The sequence below is a fragment of the Cydia fagiglandana genome, chromosome 7 (assembly GCF_963556715.1).
Source record: "Cydia fagiglandana chromosome 7, ilCydFagi1.1, whole genome shotgun sequence".
Taxonomy (NCBI): domain Eukaryota; kingdom Metazoa; phylum Arthropoda; class Insecta; order Lepidoptera; family Tortricidae; genus Cydia; species Cydia fagiglandana.
Genome location: NC_085938.1, coordinates 21,365,615 through 21,383,582, shown reverse-complemented (window position 1 = coordinate 21,383,582; position 17,968 = coordinate 21,365,615). Strand labels below are relative to the sequence as shown.

The 17,968-nt window shown below is 37.2% G+C and overlaps 1 protein-coding gene across 1 annotated transcript in view; it reads left to right on the top strand.

Moving 5' to 3' along the window:
* The window catches only part of LOC134666132 (uncharacterized), a 303,746-nt gene that overhangs the window by 276,937 nt on the left and 8,841 nt on the right, over window positions 1–17,968 (top strand). Inside the window, exons 3-4 of the mRNA XM_063523288.1 lie at window positions 7,715–7,801; window positions 15,894–16,035. Of these exons, the coding sequence (XP_063379358.1) occupies window positions 7,738–7,801; window positions 15,894–16,035 (206 nt within the window). The 5' untranslated portion in view covers window positions 7,715–7,737. The remainder of the gene's footprint in view (window positions 1–7,714; window positions 7,802–15,893; window positions 16,036–17,968) is intronic.

The window sequence follows — 17,968 nt, the reverse complement described above, 5'->3', positions numbered from 1 at the left end:
GCAAAAGACTGGTGGTTTTTGAGCCACTGAGTGATAAAACTTAAAAATATCTTGTCATGTTTTAATTATTTTAGAGGGACTGGAGTTAGAGGATCCGCCACCTTATAGCCTGTCTAAAACTTAAACTTGACATCAATAGACAATTCACGCCAATCAGGTCCAATGTGCCTCGTAGGCTCGTATTCACGCACGCTCCTTTGCGAATTGGAAAGTTAGCTGTTTTGTGGCTTAAATATCAAGACTTTGCGCCAAAAAATCACAGACGTTCCATAATAAATTACCCGTTAATATCAAATAAATAAGGATATGATGTCGTCATTACTCAGGAAATTCATTAAATACCTGTTAAGTACTTACTGTTCCTTATATCAAAGTACCTACCGTCGTAGGACCCATATATACTTAACTGACGGCAAATTGAGAAACTGCTGGATATGGTTACAACACTCGTTGATGTCCTGTCCTCCCCACACTTTGTTAAAGCATTTATAAAAATAAACTTGTCACTTTTGTGACAATCTTTTAGAATTAATACATTTGACATGAAAACAATGGGACATATGCAAATACTATTTTCAGTTAAGTTGAACTCAATAATCCGGTTAGAAAGGACCAAGTTTTTTGAGAATTTAGCTCTCCATAATATTGCTCAAGTTGGACCAAACTCTAACTCTGGCATTTGCAATGACAAAGTGTGGCAATATCGTCATAATTTATATAAATATATGATGTTTATAATGACGCTCCCTTGTGTTATGTATAAATCGGTGTATAGTTAGTTTAGACGGTCTCTCTACATTTTGTAGGTTGTCTTACTCTCTCAGTTAGCCTCTCTTTATCACAATCTAACTTATTGACAGTAATCTTAGTATTTCCTATAAGTTGGAGCTTGTAATCGGCTTTCCTTCCTTTGGCACTTTGTTCGACATCCTCGTTGGTGACACCTAGACTGCATGCGGGTCCCGACATGTAGCCAGCATTATCAGGAATATATTCAGAACACGATCCTCTCTTTCATTCATTAGTCCTGTAAAGAGTTCAAAAGAATTCTTATTTTCCTAAGTTGTGGGCAATTTTAGGGCTCCGTAGTCAACTAGGAACCCTTACAGCTTCGCCATCTTATAGCTTTGCTCCGTGATCGTTAGTGCTAGAAAGCTGCAATTGGTTATGGAGTCTCAGCAAAAAGTCCACTCCACGCACAAGTCACGCTAATTAGGCGCAAAATGTAGTTTCCTAGTTACGATAGGGGATTAAGTATGACATATACCTACCATATATGATATACCTAATTTAATACAGGTTACTCGTACTACCTATAATAAATCTAAGCATAAACGTATAACAGCTGTCATTTTAAGTAATAGAATAGGGGACCGTTAAACACGAAGTCCCTAGGGCACCTAGTGCATACAAAACTAAGTCAGTGTAACGTAACAGTGACCAATATAACCTAATTCAAACCTTATTATCATAGCAACAAAGTTTACAAATGGGCAACCGTTGTCCACTTCCTAGTATTTACCAGCGGCGCGACGTCCTCTCGGTAATGCAACACCCTCAAGTGACCATTGGTCGACCGTAGGTCCTTGTGATAAAGTTGAAGAATTGTCAGCTTTCAAAAGAGTGGACGGTACAAGGAAGTCTGGCATCAAATTGTGTTACATCGTTTCCATTTCAATTTTTCGGTGTAAATCAGCGCTGCCGGAGTTATAAATTGAATTTCAATTGAAACTTTAAGGTTTAAATTTGTAATTTTGTATCAAGCAGAAACGTCTGCATACGATACCATAAAGCTTAGAAATAAAAGTGGAAAAATCCAGTCTTGGGCGAGCCATTAAGGTGAGGGAATTTGTGAGGATAATACCAATTTAGCTTAGGTGGTTGTAGTATGTGTTTAGCCTCCTGAGATCCTAACGCTTTTGTTTTGTTTTTAAATTTGGTACCAAGGGACCTAGGTAGCTTAGTAGGATTATTTAAAAAATGAAAATAAAACTATTTTCAACTGTAAAGGACTGAGAAATGTAGGTAGGTCACAGGTTTTGAAATGCACGTAGGTATTTTTGTCAATCTGCAAGCAATGGTTCGTTTAAGTTGGACGTCAAATATAAATATTTTCTGGATTGAATGAGTTTAGCGAACCGTGTAATAAGCCTCGTAATCTCCCTCGCCGGGTCATTCGCTCCGACCTACATGTTTGACATGGAAAAGCAGGCACGTCCGTAAAATAACTTGATTGATTGCAAAGATAGTTGAAGGGGGCAGTTATCTCTGCAGCTGTACCTAAAAATCCGTTTTTAAGACAACCCGCGTCTAGGCCACCTTAAATGCATATTCCGTTTTAATCGCTAATGAGTAATGGTAATGATATTTTGATGAATTTTCATGAGAGAGCAATGGCCATAATTCAGCCCGGGCCCCGGGGCGTGGTCGGCCTCGATCGTGCGATACCTGTGGCCCATTTTATAAAGCTACAAGTTACAATTTACAAGCGGAAGTCTCTTTCTAACCCTATGTTTTAGAACGAGACTTCCGCTTGTAAATTGTAACTTGTAGCTTTATAAAATGGGCCACTGGCCGTCGTTACTTGAGCGAGCACGGAGTCGAGTTCTTGAATGGCTATACATAACCACGTTCACGTTCACTTCACTTGTGCATCTATTACTTCTCTTTCCCTCTAATATGCTATAGAAAATAGAGAGAGAGAAAGCTAGGCGGATAGCAAAATTTCGATTCTCTCAAAGCCTTCAGAAAGGCTATGGAAATTGAAATCCGAACTCGATACGAATCGAAGTAGGTATTTGAATTCGAAACGCCAATCTATGTAGATAGCCCTTACATTAATTTATTTGGGTGAGTTGGACGAACAATTTTCGAATTTAAATGTCAGGTCAGTCAGTTAAAAGCGCTTATACCACACATGCTTGTGTATTGTGTAGCTTACATGGGGTTTATTCGTGCGTTTTATTTAAACGCCTGGGTACTTTTGCGACACAATTTTTACGCATTAGTTGGCTGTTTGGCATTTTCCGTTATTTGATAGAGATTCTGTAATTACAACATACTTTTACGAAATATTCCGGAACAACTACTAAAATCTAGGTACTACCGTTTCTACAAACTCGATGAAAGTAATGCGGCAGCGGAAACAAACATTTCCGAATAATGATAACTATATGTTGTCTCAACGCGCATAGTTATTTTTATTTACGTTGCACATATTTTAACAATTTACTATGGCTACGAACCGGTTTTGATACGACCTTTCCGATCATCTCGGAGATTGGCGCGCATCTCACGTTCGACATTTCCAATTATCGATCTCCGGACTGTGTGTGTGAGACTCCGAGTGTTCGACTCGTTATTGTCTCGGCAAGTTATAGGAATGTAAAGCATTTAGTTGTGCCTTCAAAAACAGCCTATTGTTGTTATTTTTACCATTGAACTTACGCTCTTTTAATGACACCGTGCAAGCGCGCCTTTCGCTAAAATTGCACGTTACAAGGAAACACGATTATTTCTACTCTATACTGTAGTTGTAGCTTAATCAAAACGCAAACGATTGTAGTCTTTAAAGTTATTGGCGTATGACTTTTTTGGATGTAGGTATGTTGGTGATTATTAGAAGAGATTGACTTTCTTACTTTGGCGTGCTTTGTCATTACAATTTTAGGCATCCTTTCCCATTCGTACAACAAGCTCTTCGCAAAATATTTATATGCAATCGCCTAACTTATTATTACATATCTTCTTCTTCTTCCTCGCATTATCCCGGCATTTCGCCCGGTCCGGGTCCGCTTGACAACTAATCCCATGATTTGACGTAGGCACTAGTTTTTACGAAAGCGACTGCCATCTGACCTTCCAACCCAGAGGGTAAACTAGGCCTTATTGACTTATTGTATTAACTTATTATTACATATATCCTCGACGAATGCTAGCCACCCGAACAGGCTGGTTTCCGTAGTTGATTTTCTAAGATCGACCATACCTATCCATGCGAAAGGTCACGAGTACCTACGAACGGACTGGCCTTCGTAGAATACGATCCCACCAAAAACATAAATGTAAAAAAGGAGAGCCAAGTTCAATACAAAAATTATGCTTGGCTGTGGGGCTCGCCTCAAAAAGAATGGAGATCTAAATGAGTGCCACTGCCAAGTTCTATGCAAAATCCAAATATGTATTTATAGGAACAAAATAACATTATAAACAAGTATTAAACTCTATTTCTTTGCTTTATTGGATACCTATAACAATTGCTGTTATTTAAAAAAATGTGAGATCTTAAAGTAGGTTAGATTTGACTTGGCCAGTTTTCATTATATCAATCATTTTATATATATTGTAATTCTGATAAAACCTGGCCAAGCCAAATCTAACCTACTTTAAGATCTCACATTTTTTTAAATAACAGCAATTGTTATAGGTATCCAATAAAGCAAAGAAATAGAGTTTAATACTTGTTTATAATGTTATTTTGTTCCTATAAATACATATTTGGATTTTGCATAGAACTTGGCAGTGGCACTCATTTAGATCTCCATTCTTTTTGAGGCGAGCCCCACAGCCAAGCATAATTTTTGTATTGAACTTGGCTCTCCTTTTTTACATTTATGTTTTTGGTGGGATATCAATACTTTTTGTAATGAAAACTTGGCAGGTATTGAGATTTAATGTTTTTTTCTTGTGTTTCCGCTGTATGGTTTTTACTTCTGTTCTTTGTATAATTATGTGGTGCCGCGCGCCGCCGACGACACACCGTTGGCCGGTTGTTTAGAGCGTATTACAAGTTTTTTGTATGGGGACACCACTTATTTTTTGACTAAACTTTATTTTAATATAGCAAATATAATAATACATATATTGGGGTAGTTTCAAATATCTGCTTGTAACGGTTCCAACGCTACAATAAAAAAATATTTTTTTGTATGGGGACCCCCCCTATTTTTTAATTTTTTTTTAGTTTTAGATTTTTTCCTACGCTTACACACAATAACCGAGCTGGATTCCAAATTTCATCCTTCTAGGCCATCTGGAAGTAGGTTAGGTTTAGGTACTTATATGTCAGTCCCAATAAAAAATGGTTTTTTTGTATGGGGACCCCCCCTATTTTATAACTTTTTTTTATTTTTAGATTTTTTCCTACGCTTTCACACAATAACCGAGCTGGATTCCAAATTTCATCCTTCTAGGTCATCTGGAAGTAGGTTAGGTTTAGGTACTTATATGTCAGTTCCAATAAAAAGTGGTTTTTTTGTATGGGGACTCCCCCTATTTTTTAACTTTATTTTATTTTTAGATTTTTTCCTACGGTTACACACAATAACCAAGCTGGATTCCAAATTTCATCCTTCTAGGTCATCTGGAAGTAGGTTAGGTTTAGGTACTATAAGTCATAAGTCAGTCTTAAAATTTACGACTTTTTGACCTTCATACCTTTATAACCGTTTGAGCTAGCTTCATGAAATTTGGGCTTCTAGATATCCTTATAGATATAATTAAACACACGTAGTTTTATGTGTTTACGTCAAAGATGTTTTGAGTTATAGAAGGGTCAAAAGTGGCACCAAGTGGTTCGTGTAATATTACACTCGGCGCTGGCTAGCCAGTTCCTTTGCTTGAACTTGGCTTGACACGCTGCCGCGTGTCTAGATATTAAAGCCTTCGACAGTATCGAACATTAGACTGTATTCGACTCTCATCTTATCATTGACATCACTCTATACATTATTCTTTACACTAGCTAGCGAATACGGTTGTATTACGTAGTTACTTCATAGTCTTAATACCTTAAGACTTATGAGGAAACTCACGAAGTAAATACCTTTTAGGGTACTGGCCATGTGACCCGTAATTAAAACATCACAGTTACATTGTACTACACAAACAATAAACGCCTGTTTTGTGGCCGTTTGCATTCAGCGGACACCCGGCTACGAAATAGAATCCGTGTCGCAAACCCATTATTATGCCGTACATCACTCCAAAAGTAGCGTATCAGACTACATATAAGTCAGAAGTATCTATACCATTATCTAATAACTCTATACATATGTAAAACAATAAAATTAGATTGTGGTTATAGATAGTTTCGACGCCAACTTTACTGCATCTTTTTGGAAAAACTTTCAAGGATGGCAAATACTTTTAGCGCTTTGTTGCATCCGCTATTATGGATGCCAACTGTACATCACTCGAAAAACAGCCAATACCTACTCGATGTTGAGGAGAGTGTTCGCTTCATTTGAACTAGTTGAAACGTGATCTCGATATCGAAGGTTTACAAACATTTCGTTACGAAAAATGACAAAATGAAACTTTTACGATAACGCGAATTCCAAATGTACGGCACTTTCAACAAAATGGGCGCTGTCCGTAAATAAACGTTACGACGGTATGACGGTATGACGTTACGTTCTCTAGATTTGCCAACTACCAATGCTATCACAGGAACCAGGAAATTTATGCTTAGGTAATGATATAATGAATAGGAAGTTACATACCTTATGTAACGTGGCATGCTTCAACTTATAATAAATAGGTACCTACCTAGTTATTCGTAATACCTATCTTAAATCTAAATATGCATAACGAGTTTAAACCTAGATCTCTAGTTAGGTAATGTTAGCGGCGGAACTCGGCGCACGCGAGCGCATCATTCATCACAATCGCTAAGATTTGGCGGTGAGATAGTTAATACTGCCTACCAGGAATAATTATCAGTCGCTAGAAAACTACCTTGTATTCGGAATTAATAAACTAACTGTGCGATAAATCAGCAATCAATGGAAAAATAAGTACTTACCACTACTAACAACTGTTACAGCTGTTGTGGTCTGTACCAAAATTACTCTATTTAAAAGCGGCTGTAATATTTGAAGAGTCCACCAGTTTTTTTGCAAGATATTATTGCCTAATACTAACAATGGAACGAACTGTGAAGTACCTAAGTAACCTAAATATATCCTCTCCAGTATCTAAAAAAATATTTTTCACCACACCAGCTCGGAAAGGCTTACTTTGCACTTCAAAAACTAATAGCAAAGTTGCATTTTATTCACATGTGAGGCAAAGTAATCAAATGCAAATTTTGAGTTGTTTCTTATGTTTGCTGGTCGAATTGACTTTTAAATGATGATTATGGATGATAAATATTTAATAACATTCATTTGGATTTGATTTGGTTTGGTTTTGTTTGATATTTTACATTTAATATTTGATTCAGGTTGGTGTGGTGAAAAATATTGTATTTCACTCGGGGGCAAATTTTGTTTAACCCTCGTGCTTTGAAACCCTCGCACTGCTCAAGATTCCATGTTTTGAACCACTCGCTACGCTCGTGGTTCAATTTTGGAATCTTTCGCTTGCTCGGGTATCAATATTAGCACTAGCGGTTAAACAACAACTTTGCCCCCTTGTAAAACTAATAACTATTTTATAACATTTGATAAAACGGTTCAGCCGTATTCAAGAAATCGGGGTTAGTTAAAAATAATTATATTATGGCCTCGACTGGGAAGCCGGAGGGATGGAAAACCACGAGCCGAATGGCAGGGCCCACCTGGTGGCCTAGAACCGCCGCATACGGAACAACTTGGAAGTCCATGAGAGGCATATGTTCAGCAGTGGACGCAAACATGCTTCGCCTTCGAAGAAGAAAAAGAAGATATGGCACTTATTTCAGTTTAATTTCAATCAGTGAAATTGTCGGCAGGTCGTGAATGCCGGGCCGCATGGATGGCTGCACTCGTCTCGCGGCTGCTCGCGCTCCTCGCCGCCGCCTCGCTCGTCACAGCTAAGTGTAAGTCTCCTCCTACCCCCCTATGCCAGCCATTTGAACCCAATTTGAACCCAATGGAACCCAGGGGTCTGCAACTCTTTAAACTGGGGTTCGCGACCCATATGCAGCTCTTTGGAGGTACAGTCACGGACTTTAATTGTTGTGCCATTTAGGGTTTCAAACGCTCAAGGGCAAGGATGAATGAATAATAAAATTGTCTAATCATCACCCGATTTCCGCATATGCGAGTATATACTCGGAAGCATATTATGCTTCCGTTACACCGATACTGAGTCACATACCTATTCAGTATAGGCAAATGTAGATATGTACATAGTACCAAGCAAGACGAATTAATTAGATCAAGGATTAACTAAATATGTTAATGAATTAGTAATCACTCAATCTTTGTTGAATACGCGCAATTTTAAGTTGCGTGAGTTTATTGAAACACCTCCCGCCTCTTCCGGCCCTGAGGTCCTACCACGATAAACGAAATTGAATTATCTGCTTCTCTAATATCGCATGAATACAAGGTGTAAACATACATACCCACATACATACCGGTCAAAACAAAAATAGTGGGGATCCGTTTAAGGGCATATTCGGTATCATTTTAGGAAAAGATTAGGAAAAAGTAGAAGAACAATTTTGTGACGCCTCATATATCTCATAGAAATCGAAACTAACTGTAAGAAGACGCGGTTTGGCAATAACATCAGTGCAGAAAAAATCTTACAGAGTATGCAGCAATTATTGAAAATTCGGCACAATGCTAATAACAGTAGAAATATGATAATTGATTAAATTAGCACAGTCCCTCGTGTTTTGTGCCCATAGTCTTACCACGATTTTAACGACAAGGCCAGGCCGAAGGGCGATGCAGCGAATTTTACTAGATGTTTTACTAGACTTATGTCAGATTATTAACTAGAGGAATGACATGTGAGAACATTTTGAATGCTTTCCACGTTGAGGTGGAAATAACGTTGAATACTATTTTATACGATAGTGATAAACGAGCAGACGAATCACCTGATGATTGTAGATTAAATGTTGAGGTAGATGTGCGTCGACCACACTGTTAACTGACAGTTCATAAACCTTATTACAAAAGGCATAAGTGGACCTTATGGACAGTTAAGAGTGTTGCTGTTTGTACAGTATATTCTTGATTAGATTTAGGAACTTTTTCCGAAAGTTCACTGACGCAATACTTACAATGCCTCCTTAACAACACGAGACGAAACGTCTTTAGGCCGACAATGGGATGTCATCACTCGTTGTGCAACAAGAGGCTCAAAACTGAACAATGCTTTAGTTAGGGCTCCGAGGCCCGGACTGGAGTCGTCACGGTGTATCGTAAATGTCGTAATGGTCGACGACATAAGATGGTCTACAATAGTGCACTTTCATATTTATCTCGAGGTCTTTCAAACCCATTATTATATCAACGACATGTACAATCGGTATCCAATAGAGACTGACAATTGCCAAATATAATGGCATGCCATGCACCATACATAGTTAAATTTTGATTTTTTTTATAAAATCTAATTAAATGCTTCTAGTCTTCGTTTTAACATGGGCTTAATGTTTTTACTCAACCAAAGAATAGTTTTCAAAACTATGACAATACCACTGTCATTTCGAAAATCGATCGTCCGAGATAGTATTTGCATTTAGCAGCAAATGTATGTTAATACCCGGTGTCTTTGAGATTTTTTTTTCTTGCTACCTACCTACAAACTTCGCGTAATTAATCTAATACAAACGAGCCAGTGTACCGTATATAAGTAAGAATCAATATCATTTTATTACCATAAGAAATGTGAGCGGTTCTGGGAACGCCCGTTCATAATCCATTGAGCCATGGTCTGAGTTTCCCACCCTAGCTGGTGCGGCCTGCTTTCGCGGAGCAGAGCCTACTGAGCCACATACTGCCCTTTAGGCCGCGTCGGACAAAAACTACCGCATATTCAGGTTACTGGCTCTGTGTGATGTCTAGGCAAGTACTTATAGAATTCTAGGTACGTCTCATTACCCGTTAAGTAAACGCACTTGGTTGTGTAAATAAAGCTCTTATTCTCTGAGCAAATTGACAAACTAAAATCTACTTAAATTATCTTAGTGCCTGCCAGTATTAGTCACAATTTGATATGTGTTCAGTGGTTCAGGCGTTTAAAGTTGTAATAATTATGTAGGTTTGTAAAATAGGCCCCAGTCATATTCCAGTCTTCAAAATGTCAGTTATGTCTACGACTAAGGAATGCAACTGGTAAATAAATATTTACCTAGCAAGTACCTACTAAACGTTGAAGACACTGGTATACTCATACTCATACTCATACTCATATTTTATTGATAATATAAATTACAGGTCAGGCTTACATGACTAAACTACATTAAAGGTAGATTTATAAATAAGTATACAAGATTCATACATTTGAGAAAAAAAAAAGGAGAATTAAGTAAACTAAAAAGTCAATTATTGTGACATTATTTAACTGCTATTGTTATTTTATTATTAACATTATTTGGTATTCATTATAAATATTTTGAGGTCAAATATTCCTCGACACTATAAAACTCGTATTATGGACTCTTGAGCGGGTTCGTCATTCAGTTTTGGGATAAGGTAGCCAAGCGGACTTAAAGAGGTCGCTGCTGCAACCTATTACTGCAGCAATGCAACCTATATTAGATGGTTGTAAACTAATATGATTGTATGTATTGTAGGAAAGGCTAAACTTAAAACAAGTCAAACGATTGAATACACTCCTCCTCCTTATAGAATAAACTATAAATCGTTTTTAAAATCTGTGGAAGATAAAAAAATTAAGTTAAGCTGTTGTCATCGTCACCGGGCTATAAAACTCTACCTAGTCTAAGTGTCCTTCAACAAAATGGGTTCAGTATTTTCTATGCTATTATAGAAAACAACGGAGAAATGGATTTACACGACAAAAACATTCACTTAATGACTATAGGCATATATAAACTACTTCTTCTTCTTCCTCGCGTTATCCCGGCATTTCGCCACGGCTCATGTGAGCCTGGGGTCCGCTTGACAACTAATCCCATGATTTGACGTAGGCACTAGTTTTTACGAAAGCGACTGCCATCTGACCTTCCAACCCAGAGGGTAAACTAGGTCTTATTGGGACTAGTCCGGTTTCCTCACGATGTTTTCCTTCACCGAAAAGCGACTGGTAAATATCAAATGATATTTCGTACATAAGTTCCGAAAAACTCATTGGTACGAGCCGGGGTTTGAACCCGCGACCTCCAGATTGCAAGTCGCACGCTCTCACCGCTAGGCCATCAGCGCTTATAGGCATACTAGCTGTTGCCCGCGACTTCGTCCGCGTGGAATCTTATCTTCAACATTTTACATCTGTAGTACCTATAATTTTCAAGATTTAGTTTTTTTATTCAATAACTAAACTTATGCAAACTATTATTAGAATTAAGTATAAACTAAATAAATTAAAACTAATAAAATAAATAAATAAATAAAACTTACCAACCTACCTTAGGTCCCCCAGATCTGTCCCCTGCGGAAGGATGCCCATAAGGCTGGCTACATTCCCACGCTGAATAGCTATGCCTATTCTTTGGTCTAGGAATGAGCCATTGCAGCCCTAGGGTCACCCGTGGTTTCATATCCAAGCAATGTTGAAATTACTTTTATTTTTTAGCAAGTTTTAAGTTAAGTGGATTTTGATGTTGGTTGCTGAAATTACTTTTCTTGTATTCTAATAATAGGTACCTATGCCCTTATACAAATATTCAAGTTCCGCAGTCACAAAATATCTGATCTCCATACAAACTTTCAACCCATTTCAAGAAGTTTCAAAGCATTTGTAATGGATTCAAACATTGAACACCATTTTAACCCTGTTAGGGGATGAATTTTACAAAACGCTGAAATTACTTTTATTGTCTTTTAATAGTATCCCCAAATACAAAGATTCTAGTCCCGCGCTCGAAAAAATGTTTGATATCCATACAAACTTTCAACCCCGTTTTCACCACCATAGGGGATGAATTTTCAAAAACGCTGAAATTCGTTTTCTTCAACTTCAGCGTCTTCAACGAATTTTCATCCCCTTTTTAACCCCCTTAGGGGTTGAAATTCCAAGAACGTTGCAATTACTTTGTTTTTTAATCGGCTATTATGCCTTTCTAAGAATTTTCAAAGCATTAGTAATGGATTAAAATTTTCAACCCCTTTTTAACCCTGTTAGGGGATGAATTTTACAAAACGCTGAAATTACTTTTATTGCCTTCTAACAATATCCCCAAATACAAAGATTCAAGTCCCGCGCTCGAAAAAATATTTGATATCCATACAAACTTTCAACCCCTTTTTCACCACCTTAGGGAATGAATTTTCTAAAACGCTGAAATTAGTTTTTTTGTATTTGAATTTAATGCCTTTTTACATAGTTTCAAGTTCCTAGCTTAAAATAAAATTTGCAACTGAAGACAAACTTTCATCCCCTTTTTAACCCCCTTAGGGGTTGAATTTCCAAAAATGTTGCATATACTTTTTTTGTAATCGGCTATTATGCCTTTCTAAGAACTTTCTAAGCATTTGTAATGGATTCAAACTTTCAACCTCTTTTCAACCCTGTTAAAGGATGAATTTTAAAAATCGCTGAAATTACTTTTCCTGTCTTCTAATAATATCCCCAAATACAAAGATTCAAGTCCCGCGCTCGAAAAAATATTTGATATCCATACAAACTTTCAACCCCTTTTTCACCACCTTAGGGGATGAATTTTCTAAAACGCTGAAATTAGTTTTCTTGTATTTGAATTTAATACCTTTTGACAAAGTTTCAAGTTCCTAGCTTAAAATAAAATTTGCACCCGAAGACGAACTTTCATCCCCTTTTTAACCCCCTTAGGGGTTGAATTTCCAAAGATGTTGCAATTACTTTTTTTTGTAATCGGCTATTTTGCCTTTCTAAGAAGTTTCAAAGCATTTGTAATGGATTCAAAATTTCAACCCCTTTTTAACCCTGTTAGGGGATGAATTTTACAAAACGCTGAATTTTTTTTCCTGTTTTCTAATAATATCCCCAAATACAAAGATTCAAGTCCCGCGTTCGAAAAAATATTTGATATCCATACAAACTTTCAACCCCCTTTTCACCACCTTAGAGGATGAAATTTAAAAAACGCTGAAATTAGTTTTCTTGTATTTTAATAATATATCTTTTTACGAAGTTTCAAATTCCTAGTTTAAAATAAAACTTGAACCCCATACAAACTTTCATCCCCTTAGGGGTTGAATTTCTCAAAATCGCTTCTTATCTCTTGTACACTTTATAAATGTAATCTGGTGTGAAAATTTCAACTTTCTATCTTTTGTAGTTTCGGCTCTGCGTTGATGAATCAGTCAGTCAGGACACTTGCATTTATATATATAGATATAAACTACTGTCATAATATATACTCTTCCGGTAGTCGGATAAAAAATGGCAAATACGCCGCATAACATTAAGAATGCATTAATAACGTATTTAGTTATTTTAAAATAACTTATTTATCATAAATCGTTTTAACATTTATAGCTAACGTTCGTATTGCTTGTCATATAAAATGAAGGTAAATACGGCGCTATTAGATGATTCAATCATGAGGCTAATTTGTAATGTTATATAATATTAGGTCCTTACATATGAAATTGGCGTTTGGCGAACTGGCAACTTTGGTTCAAAATATGTGGCGTTCGGCTAGGAATTCCAAATTCAAATTTATTTCAAATTTAAGACCATGTATTTCTGTGTTCGAATTACGAAATTTATTTGTTATCGCGTCATTTGTTTTTCTTTCACATCGTTCTGTTCACAATATGGAGAACTTAAAATATCGCTATATTTACGAATATGAGTTTCACCTCGGCACTAGTGCTGCAGAAACGGCTCGTAGGATTAACAATGCGTATGGGGAAGCTACTGCAAAAGAAAATACGGTACGTTATTGGTTCCAACGTTTCCGTTCTGGAAATTTTGACCTACAGAACAAGCCCCGTGGACGGCCGGAGACAGAAGTTGATAACGAAGAATTAAAAGCAATTGTGGAAGCAGATCCATCGCAAACCACGTCAGAGTTAGCGGCAGGCTTCGGTGTGAGTGATAAAACCATTTTGATTCACTTGAAACAAATTGGAAAAGTGAAAAAACTTGAAAAATGGGTACCGCATGAATTGAGCGACGCAAACAAAGAAACACGCGTCGAGTGTTGCGTTTCACTTCTCAACCGGCACAATAATGAAGGCATTTTGAATCGTATCGTTACTTGTGATGAAAAATGGATCCTGTACGATAACCGGAAACGTTCTTCACAATGGCTGAACCCAGGTGAACCAGCCAAATTCTGCCCGAAACGAAAGTTGACTCAGAAAAAGGTACTGGTAAGTGTCTGGTGGACTAGTGCCGGTGTCATCCATTACAGTTTCTTAAGATCTGGGCAAACAATCACGGCTGATGTGTATTGTCAACAATTGCAAACGATGATGGAAAAGCTAGCCATTAAACAACCCAGACTGGTCAATCGATCTAGCCCACTGCTGCTTCAGGACAATGCTCGACCACATACGGCACGTTTGACGGCCGCAAAACTAAGGGAGCTGCGACTGGAATGTCTTCGACACCCACCATACTCCCCGGACCTTGCTCCAACTGATTACCATTTTTTTCGGAATTTGGACAACTTCATGCAAGGAAAAAAATTCAATTCTCACGAGGCTGTCCAAACGGCCTTCAAAGATTTTATTGATTCTCGCTCACACACTTTTTTTAGTAAAGGAATCAATGAACTACCTTCGAGATGGCAAAAGTGCATAGATAGCCATGGTACATACTTTGACTAAATAAAAAAATAGTTTCATAAAATAAAATCGTTTTCATTTCTGCCATATGAAAGGCCAATTTCATATGTAAGGACCTAATATATGTAGACCCTGTATGGACCATTGCTACATAATCGACCTAGTCCGACAGTAAACCTCAATATGGCTTGTGTTGCTTGCGCCACGTACTAACTCACTATAGGTGGCGATATAGGTAGTATACTTAATAGATAGATACTTTAAATACATAGAAAAATCGATAACTCAGGAACAAATATTTGTGGTAAACACACAATCGCCCTTACCAGGATTCGAACCCGCGACCTGCTTCGTAGTCGGGGCGGGTAACTACCGTACCCGGGTATGCTCTGTGCGCGTGAAATAATTCAGGTATTTGAAACATTTGATAAAGAAAAACTGCAAATATTGCATTTACAATGCTGTTATTATATTAACTTTACTAGGCATTATATATGGAACCCGACCATATATCACAAAGAGACATAAATGCGGTGCATGAAACGATAATAATTTATATGAAAGTATATAGTTAAACGCAAACCTTAATAGAAGTCGATAAAGTTTATAGAGCGCATATAGAGCGGTATATTTTACTACGTGATGACTTGATGAGCGTGTTTGTAACTAATATTAATAGTACAATATATATACAGTAAATTGAGGTTAGGTACTTTGAATAGCCGGGAACAATTATAAGTAATCGTGTTTATTTAAATTTAAAATATGATATTATGTATATTGTAAATTTACTTTTTGTAATCATCTAATTTAATTAAATATTGGAATTAGAGCTTCATAAACCAAACTATACTTTTAAAATATTATGAATAGGTCTCTATGACACTTAACCGAACTATTTAGACAATTCTAATATGTATTTATCATAACACATTAACATTACTCACGGCAACTAACAAAAGACATCAACGCAGTTTTGAGATAGTGTTGTAGATAAGGCATATAGTGACAAAATTAGCTTTTTAACTCTCGTAATTTACCTACTTAAGCTAATCAGTAATTAGTAAGCTCCGTGCCCGAATCTTAAGCTTAGGTAACTACCTAACCTATACTCTCATAATTTTAATATTATAATGTGAAATTATAGTGTGAACGGGTTCATAATATATTGCGTAAAACTGTAATCCATGTCAAAAATACGACAAAAAAACTATTGGCAAATTTAGGAGCAAGTACCTTACACATAGCAAAACTACAATTTGATTGTAGATGCGGAGTTGGAGTCATGGCGCGGCGCCGGGCGGCTGGCCACGGCGGCCGAGGAGGCGCGGGACGAGCAGCACGACGCCGAGATGCTGGCTGCCGTCCGCGCCTCCATGAAGACTTGGGAACAGAAGAGAGCTAGGACTAGGTGAGAGTTTACCCAATATAACCAACGATGTCGCTTTTCTGTGTTTTTATACGCGATATAAAAGGGCACAGGAGACACTCGCTGCCGTGCGCGCCTCCATGAAGATTTGGGAACAGAAGAGAGCTAGGACAATGTGAGAGTTCACTCAATAGCTCGCGAGATGTCGCTGTTCTGATCTCAACATCGCGCAAGCGGTTGTTTTGATCACCCAGGAATTGAGGGCACTGTTAATAAAAGGTTTGGTAAGTATTTTGTTATTTTTGAACAATAGATATTGGAAAGCATAATATACACGACTCTCTTGTCAATTTCTCATTTGAGCATGATGCTACATTTCTTTACAATTGATTAAGTACTAGAATTAATGTTGATAGGCATACCTAGAATTAAGATCTTTTACGTACTCTAGAATCACGTAATTGATTGCCTACACGAATGAGGTTAATAAAACGACAATCAATAAACACAGTCCCAGATATAAAAAGACAATTAAAGCCGAATAAGCATTACTTTCTCCGTTCCGCCGCAGCACTTTCTATCGGGCAAATTCATTAATTCACCACGATATGCGTGGTGAGTACGTACCCTTACCTCGAGTTTACGCTAGTATATAAACTCATTTTTTCAGTGTAGGTATATTATACGACTATTATAAGAATATGATTCGAATATCATTTGATATTTACTAGTCGCTTTTCGGTGAAGGAGTTTTCCTCGTGAGGAAACCGGACTAATCCCAATAAGACCTAGTTTCCCCTCTGGGTTAGAAGGTCAGATGGCAGTCGCTTTCGTAAAAACTAGTGCCTACGTCAAATCATAGGATTAGTTGTCAAGCGGACCCCAGGCTCCTATATATGTGAGCCGTGGCAAAATGCCGGGATAACGCGAGGAAGAAGGGAGATAAGAATAGGATTCGAAAATAACGTTAGCACAATTAGTTTGCTTGTTTACTTTATACCCATTAATTCGTAGCGAGCGAGTGAGTTCACTCATGTCGCTATATAGCGAATTTCAGCTGTAGCAATATCCTCATGGTAAGGGTACTGGGTACCTACAGTTGACAATCCCCTCGGCACGGAAATCGTGTTTGCTCACATGACTTTGTGTTTGACAATACAACAATAACTAGGTACTCGGATCGGGAAAAGGTTTTTGCGAACACTTAATTAATGCTCCGTGAGAAAAAGTTTAATTTTGAGCTGTAATTGTCTATTTGAACTTTTTATGGAAACATTTAACAACCACGGATGTTAGTAACTAGTTATTGTGTAATTTTATGAAGATTCAACTGGTATCAACATGAAATACGAGGGTTGCACTGAAAATGTCGGGAATAGAGAAAACTGTCGCATCTAGACAGTCAATCTTTATTTTAATGCATACTTAAACTCAAACTGACCACGCATATAAATTTTCTTTTGAAAGTAATCATTCTGTAATGCACACGGCTCATAATCCCAAAGTCCTTTTTGTATGGCGATTTTGGGGCCTTAGTGGTTTTGTATGAAATTCGTAAAGTAGCCAACGGAATTGAAGTTTTTTTTACATATATCTATATATAAAAGATTTTTTTACTGTTGTCATATGAATATTTAGGAATGTCGAAATCTGCCGATATGCAACTTTTTTGGCAGTCTTTTTAATTAACAACACAAATGCGATTTTAAATTTTGACGTCGCTTTGGAATGACATGCTTCTTTAAGATCACCCATGGGATAAAATGAAAGCGACTTTCATATATAATTTTAACTGCAAACGAGCGTACGATGAACTCTAGTTCATAAAAAAATAACAGAAGCCCATTGTAACTTTTATTTGTTCGCTGAGGGCATATTGAAAACCGTTTAAAAATGTGATCCGAAAAATCACTTGGCCAAAAATTCAAATAATGTTCGACATACAATTTTCAAATTGTCAGTAATTTTATATATA